The sequence below is a fragment of the Oncorhynchus nerka genome, linkage group LG23, assembly GCF_034236695.1.
Source record: "Oncorhynchus nerka isolate Pitt River linkage group LG23, Oner_Uvic_2.0, whole genome shotgun sequence".
In the NCBI taxonomy this organism is placed as follows: Eukaryota; Metazoa; Chordata; class Actinopteri; order Salmoniformes; family Salmonidae; genus Oncorhynchus; species Oncorhynchus nerka.
The window spans coordinates 16,987,422-16,995,596 of NC_088418.1; the positions used below are offsets into that span (position 1 = coordinate 16,987,422).

The 8,175-nt window shown below is 40.0% G+C and overlaps 1 protein-coding gene across 3 annotated transcripts; it reads left to right on the plus strand.

Moving 5' to 3' along the window:
• Window positions 1–6: 6 nt before the first annotated feature.
• LOC115106353 (multiple inositol polyphosphate phosphatase 1) lies at window positions 7–8,153 on the plus strand. Of its 3 annotated transcripts, XM_029628997.2 has the most exons (6): window positions 7–100; window positions 438–494; window positions 1,606–1,800; window positions 1,926–2,023; window positions 2,135–2,265; window positions 5,017–8,153. In XM_029628997.2, the coding sequence occupies exons 2-6, from the start codon at window positions 464–466 to the stop codon at window positions 5,378–5,380; spliced, it is 819 nt and encodes a 272-aa protein (XP_029484857.1). In that variant the 5' UTR covers window positions 7–100; window positions 438–463; the 3' UTR covers window positions 5,381–8,153. The 3 variants fall into 3 exon arrangements, with proteins under 3 accessions (XP_029484857.1, XP_064863980.1, XP_064863981.1); XM_065007908.1 differs by lacking the exons at window positions 7–100; window positions 438–494 and adding an exon at window positions 604–1,413 and having other exon boundaries at window positions 1,603–1,800; XM_065007909.1 differs by lacking the exons at window positions 7–100; window positions 438–494 and having other exon boundaries at window positions 1,473–1,800.
• Window positions 8,154–8,175: the final 22 nt, after the last annotated feature.

The following is an 8,175-nucleotide window of genomic DNA, read 5'->3' on the forward strand; positions in this document are numbered from 1 at the left end:
CATTCTAGCTAACAACCGCTGCATCCAAAATAGTTATTTTGCAAAGATCACAACCAAATATAATCTTAGCGACTGTCCAAACAAGAATCCAAACATACTTGTAAGTATATGAGAACCACAAAAAAACAGTATTTTGTTTAGAAGTACTAAAAACAGACTATATTTATGTTGAATGGACGCAGATGGCTTTCTTACTGCAGCCAAGAGTCGTGTGTATAACGGCAGTGTGTCATGTACTGGAAAAGGGTCTATATGGTTGAGTTGTATGACATAAACTCTTAAAGAATGATGTTGAAACCACAGGGCTGTTTTTTGAATATTGTTTTTATTTCCTACATCCCTGAACAACTTTTGTTTAATAATCTTGATATCTGTCCAATTTCTAAAAAGGTCATTGATCCAGGGTTTTAGCAAATATTTTTTTTATAACTCAACAGAGACCTGTTGTTTCCAATGGGACAAGATGAATCATCGTGGGCAGGACAAGCAAGGAGGTAGGCAGAGCCAAGCACGAGTCTTCTCCCAATGCCGGCCACTGGGCTTCCTCTCATCACCATATTTGGTCGTGGGTAACAAACGCCAAACGGATGCATCAGATGTATACATCTGGTTCAACATTGTGGTTTTAGTGTGGGCCTCGTAGCACACGAAAACGCAGCGATATATTACGGTTGGCCTGCTGGTGGAGCTCCGTTTTTTGTGTTCAAAGTTTGCAGCGAAACAACAACAACAACAAAGCGGGAAGCTATCCAATAGCTTAGCTAACTTAGTTTAGTAGTTAAATAATAAATTGTTCCTACCTCAACTAATTTGACGAAATGACAACTGCGTTATCTAAACAAAGTTTGTTGTTCATTACATTTAGTCTTGCTTTGACCAGGTTTTCATACTGCTCAGTTGCAAATGCTAACGTCAATTCAAACATACCTGCGATTGCAAATCATTTTGGAACGAAAGGCAGATATGAGGAGGTTAACCGTTATCTCATTAATGACATTCTCTCGGTAAACAAAAACAAATCCATTTTAAAACCAGGATGTACCAATAGCACGGCTATTCATGTGACCGCCATTATTCGGCATGGTACACGATATCCGTCGACCAAAAATATAAAAATGATGCAACGGCTTTACGACCTTGTTCTAAACGAGGCAATGAATACTGATAAATGGCTGAAGGATATCAAAACCAAGTGGGAAATGTGGTACACCGACGACATGGATGGCAAGCTTGTGGAGAAGGGGCGAGATGACCATAGGCATCTGGCTGTCAGGTTGGCAACATTGTTTCCATCTCTGATATCCGAGGAAAACCTCAGAGCCCACCGTATCCGTTTCATCACTAGCTCTAAACACAGATGCGTGGACAGCATTGTAGCATTTCAAGAGGGCCTGCTCAACCTTTGGAACGTGACAGGGGAGTTTGTTTGTACAGCAAAGCTAGCTAGTTTTGTCGTTTTGATATTCCTTGAATGATATGCCTGAACCGATCACTCACTCTCACACTGATTACTATTGTTACAACTGAGAGGGATTTGTTGGGGGTGAGATCTGAGACAATGTACAATGTTTGGACTTAATGTATTCTCTTTCTGTCTTGTTGCAGAAGTTGGACCCAGCCACAAAATCAACGATGGGTTGATGAGGTTCTTTGACCAGTGTCAGAAATTTGTTGAGGACGTAGAGAACAACCAAACTGCCCTGGAAGAGGTCCACCTCTTCAAGGCCTCAGCAGAGATGAAAAGAGTGCAGATGAAGATGGCTGACCAGCTGCAAGTGCCATACAATCACATCACACCAGGTTGTTTGGTTCCAAATCTTTGCCACTTTGTGTAGTGAAGGGAGTTAATCATGTTAAGGCTGAAACTTACTATCCTATTGTGCCAGTTACATTTGTTCACTAATCCTCCTTTTTCTTGTCACCAGATCTGGTGGAGGCTGCATTCTTCCTGTGCTCATATGAGTTTGCCATCAAATCTTTGAACTCCGCCTGGTGCAACCTGTTTGATGAGACTGACGCCCAAGTATGTACACAACATCATGGGAGAGCTATTGCCTCTGCCACAAACAATGAAGAACTCAGTTCTGTCATAAAGATCAAATGTTCATTAATGCAATCACCTGTAACTTTTCAGGTGCTGGAGTACAAAAATGACCTGAAACAGTACTGGAAGAGGGGCTATGGTCATGATATCAACCGCAAGTCCAGTTGCAATCTCTTTCATGACCTGTTCAATCGTCTTGATCAGGCTGCTCGTGAGATCAGGTGAGTTGGTTGTAAAGTTAAACCACAGTCCACATTAATTGTATTGTCCACCATAATCATATAACTTGGACACAAGTTCTTATAGTGCCTTCAGAATGTATTGACACCCCTTGACTTTTTCCACGTTTTGTTGTTACAAAGTGGGATTCAAATGGATTTCATTGTCAATGGTCTACACAAAGTACTCTGTCAAAGAGGAAGAACAATTTGAACGTTTGTAAAAAATAAATGTATATATCTATATCATGGTTACATAACTATTCAACCCCCTGAGCCAATACATGTTAGAATCACCTTTGCCAGTGATTACAGTGGTGTGTATTTCTGGATAAGTCTTAAGAGCTTTGCTCACCTGGATTGTACAAAATGTGCACATTATAAAATTCTTCAAGCTCTCAAGTTGGTTGTTGATCATTGCAAGACAGTCTTGCCATAGATTTTTAAAGCCAATTTTAAGTCAAAACTGTAACTTGGCCACACAGGAACATTCAATGTTGTCTTGGTAAGCAACTCCAGTGTACAGTCGTGGCCAAAAGTTTTGAGAATGACACAAACATTCATTTTCACAAAGTTTGCTGCTTCAGTGTCTTTAGATATTTTTGTCAGATGTTACTATGGAATACTGAAGTATAATTACAAGCATTTCACAAGTGTCAAAGGCTTTTATTGAAAATTACATGAAGTTGATGCAGAGTCAATATTTGCAGTGTTGACCCTTCTTTTTCAAGACCTCTGCAATCCGCCCTGGCATGCTGTCAATTAACTTCTGGGCCACATCCTGACTGATGGAAGCCCATTCTTGCATAATCAATGCTTTGAGTTTGTCAGAATTTGTGGGTTTTTGTTTGTCCACCCGCCTCTTGGGGATTGACCACAAGTTCACAATGGGATTAAGGTCTGGGGAGTTTCCTGGCCATGGACCCAAAATGTTGATGTTTTGTTCCCTGAGCCACTTAGTTATCACTTTTGCCTTATGGCAAGGTGCTCCATCATGCTGGAAAAGGCATTGTTTGTCACCAAACTGTTTCTGGATGGTTGGGAGAAGTTGCTCTCAGAGGAGGTGTTCGTACCATTCTTTATTCATGGATGTGTTCTGAGGCAAAATTATAAGTGAGCCCACTCCCTTGGCTGAGAAGCAACCCTACACATGAATGGTCACAGGATGCTTTACTGTTGGCATGACACAGGACTGGTGGTAGCGCTCACCTGGTCTTCTACGGACAAGCTTTTTTCCGGATGCCCCAAACAATCAGAAAGGGGATTAATCAGAGAACATGATGTTTTTCCTGGAGAGAAGTGGCTTCTTTGCTGCCCTTCTTGACATCAAGCATCCTCAAAGTCTTCGCCTCACTGCTGCCATTCCTGAGCAAGCTCTGTATTAGTGGTGCACCGATCCCGCAGCTGAATCAACTTTAGGAGACAATCCTGGAACTTGCTGGACTTTCTTGGGCGCCGTGAAGCCTTCTTCACAACTATTGATCCGCTCTCCTTGAAGTTATTGATGATCTGATAAATGGTTGTTTTAGGTGCAATCTCTGCTGGCAGCAATATCCTTGCCTGTGAAGCCCTTTTTGTGCAAAGCAATGATGACGGCACGTGTTTCCTTGCAGGTAACCATGGTTGACAGAGAGAGAACAATGATTCCAAGCACCACCCTCTTTTTGAAGCTTCCAGTCTGTTATTCGAACTCCATCAGCATGACAGAGTGATCTCCAGCCTTGTCCTCGTCAACACTCACACCTGTGTTAACGAGAGAATCACTGACATGTCAGCTGGTCCTTTTGTGGCAGGGCTGAAATGCAGTGTAAATGTTTTTTGGGGATTCAGTTCATTTGTATGGCAAATAGAGACTTTGCAATTAATTGCAATTCATCTGATCACTCTTCATAACATTCTGGAGTATATGCAAATTGCCATCATACAAACTGAGGCAGCAGACTTTGAAAATTCATATTTGTGTCATTCTCTCAACTTTTGGCCACGACTGTATATTTGGCCTTGTTTTAGGTTATTGTTTTGCTGAAAGTTGAATTTGTTTTCCCGTTTCTGTTGGAAAGCAGACTGAACCAGGATTTCTATAGGATTTTGCCTGTGCTTAGCTCTATTCCATTTATTTTTATTCCCAAAAAACTCCTTAGTCCTTGCCGATGACAAGAATACCCATTACATGATGCAGCCACCACCATGCTTTAAAATAGGAAGTGGTACTCCGTGACATTGTGTTGGAATTCCACTTTTACATTATGGGGTATTGTGTGTAGGTCAGTGACACAATCTCAATGTAATCCATTTTAAATTCAGTCTAGCACAACGTGGAAAAACTAGAGGTGTGAATACTTTCTGAAGACAGTCCCCTTGCTTGTTGTTGAAAAACTATTGGGACCCTGAGAGTATATACAACACTTCCTCCCATGGATTGTGTTACACCTGTTTTCAATGGGGAATGTCATTGAATAGATTGTTTCTCCCTCTGATGCATTTCACATCATTTCCCTTAGTACTTTTTTATTTAACTAGGCAAGTCAGTTAAGAACAAATTCTTATTTACAATGATGGCCAAATCCGGACAACGCTGTGCCAATTGTGCGCCAATCGAGGCCGGATGTGATTCAGCCTGGATTCAAACCAGGGACTGTAGTGTCACCTCTTGCACTGAGACACAGTGCCTTAGACCCCTGCGCTACTTGGGAGCCCGTGTGGCTGGTTATCACCATGATTTTTGAACTGTGGATTGTCAATTGTTTCGTTCAGGTTTGGGCATGTATCTGAGGCTGTGACCATCCAGGTGGGTCATGCCGAGACCCTCCTGCCCCTGTTGGCCCTCATGGGCTTCTTCAGAGACGAGACGGCCCTGACTGCTGACAACTTTGACGTGCAAAATGGCCGCACCTTCCGTACCAGCCGCATTGTGCCTTATGCAGCCAACCTGCTCTTTGTGCTATATGATTGCAGCGAAGGACTCCGGCTACAGTTCCTCCTCAACGAGACACCTCAGAACTTCCCCGACATAATGCACCAGGCTCCACTCTACGATACGGTCAGAGAGACCTACAGAGAGCTGCTGCACGGCTGCAATTTTGAAAAAGAGTGCGAGCTGCCCCGACCCAACTCCTGAGTTGTGAGCTTGGGGCATGTGAACGTAAAGGGGTCTCTACAGGGGTTGGAGGATTTCAAATGTCTGTGTCATGCAAGAGAGGGGTTTTGGCCAAAGCAGTTACTTTATTAATGGTCTAGCTTTTTTGAAGTAATTCAAGTCAGAGGTTTTACAGATATACAGGTTTCACAGATAGCGTTTACAGGTACACACTTTTTTTTAGGTGTTACTTTTTTTCCCTTTACCTTTTATTTAGGCAAGTCAGTTAAGAACAAATTATTACTTTCAATGACTGTCTAGGAACTGCCTTGTTCAGGGGCAGAACGACAGATTTTTACCTTGTCAGCTCGGGGATTCGATCTTCCAACCTTTCAGTTACTAGTCCAACGCTCTAACCACTAGGCTACCTGCCTTTAGCATATGAGTTATGATTGCTTTCTTTTCCAGGGTCTCTTTTTAGAGGCGTGGGAGCGTTATATTTATGTAATTTCACGATTTTCTATTGATTTATATTATAACATATATATATTTTTTTTATGCATACTGCCTTTGTTTGCAGTATGCATTTTCCAAAAGCAGAAAGAAACACCTTGTAAAATGGTATGTCTGCCACTGGATACAGTGAGCTATTCAAGTATTAGGACATTGACATTTTTGTTGTTTTGTCTCTGTTCTCCAGCACTTTGGATTTGAACTCATACAATGATTGAGGTTAAAGTGTAGACTGTTAGCTTTAATTTGACAGTATTTTCATCCATATCAGGTGAAGTGTTTAGAAATTACAGCACTTTTTTGGGGTGGGGGGGGGGCTCTGTACATCATTTTGGATTTGAAGTGATTCAATGACTGAGGTTTGTGTGGACTGTCAGATTTTAATTAGGGTATTTTCATCCATATCAGGTGAACCATTTTAGAAATTGTTCATAAACACTTCTACAAATGATAACCTCCCCTGTTTATTGTAATGGTGAGGTTAGCATGTCTTTGGTATGATATTTGTGCTTCTGTCTCACTCATTGTTTTTCAAGATTCATTCAGGACTATCCATTGTCATGGTAGCATCCACATTCATGTGGAAGTGTTTACAAACATATTCTAATCTTATTTACAATAAGTGTCTCCAAATTCAAACAATACAAAATGTACCATTCATTTCTATTGGGCACAAAATAGTCTGAAACACAACCAAACAGAAAATGCATTCAACAGGTTTGTAGAGTCACAAGCTTGATGTAATCATTGCACAAGCAATTTGCTACACTTGCAATAACATCTGCTAACCATGTGTATGTGACCAATAAAATTTGATTTGATCATTGCATGCTTGGAATATGAGACCAAATACTAAACCTTTGACTACTTTAATACGCATAAGTGAATTTGTGCTAATACTTTTGGTCTCCTAAAATGGGGGGGGGCTAAGTTTAAAAAATAAAATAAAAATGTAAGTGCTGTAATTTCTAAATGGTTCACCAGATATGGATGAAAAAATACCCTGAAAATTAAAAATCTCCACTTTAACCTCACAGTCATTTTATCAAAACGTGTCACTAACCAGGTTTCCATCCAACCTTTTTATGCAAGTAAAGTACATGTCGGATAAAACATGTAATGACAGGCCTGATGGAGACAGCATGTTTAGGTAAACTTAACAAATGTCGACCAAACAAAATACCCTAGACAAGGTGGGATATTTTTGTGCCGGTAAAATTATTTATACGAGAAAAGTCGGTGGAAAACCTTTTGTGCGCAAATATTGATATAATAACCATATCGAAGTTAACTTGGGAGTCACGCGACGACGTTGTGTGGTCCTCCCACTAAGACTACGGTAAAGCATGCAGTTTATTAGGCTACAGATGAATACATTATGGACTTCACTGGGTGACGAAAATGCAAGGCAATGAGCTTGATGCACCTTTCCAATAAATGTCGAGGGTCTTATTCTGGTGACATAATCTATTCTCTACTGTTGTTTGACAAATACAAAATGATCTATTTTGTTAATAATAGTACTCTCAACATGTGTGCTATAGTGCGTTCTAGCCAACACCGTGAAGCACGTGCCAATACTGGGTACACTCGCATTGTTTTGGTAAGAACCACCAGTAGAGTTGAAAATGCGACGGTAACCCATTTAACGTATTTTTTTTATTTGGTACGTGGCAATTTAACGCAAAATGTATTTTATGTGCACTACGTCATCACGCACAGGCATTTATCTGTAACAAGTCAATTTGATAAACACATCTGGAGGGAAAAGGCGTTTATTTGTTTTTATGTGGATTTTAGAATATTCTCGTAATCTGTCGTCAATTGGATGGAAACCTTGCTACTGTCCCATGCACTGTATATGCATTGGGTTGGGTTTCCTTGCTGAAAATGACCCTTTGCAATGTTGTTGTTTTTTTTGCTCAATAATATGAGTATTTGTGTGGGCTGATTTATATTTATACTCATTTTTTGAAACATTTATTCCAAAATTTCCCTTTTTTTTCAAACATTATTGGGACTGCTTTGTGAACAATACGTTTTTAAATTAGGGGTTACTTTACCGGAGTTATTTGACTTGATTATTTTCTACATTGTCATATGATTTGCGTTGAAATATTTAAGATGAAAGTAAATGCCTTGAGTTTTTCTTTTGTTTTCTTTTGACATGTTTTATTCTGCATCAAATACAAATTTAGCAAACAATTTCAAAATCAGTAAATTGTCTACTAACGTTCAAATGTTCCATGACAAACAGTGATTATTTGTATATTAAAATAAAATTATAAATCTTCAAATGCCATTAATGCTTTCTCCGATTTCAT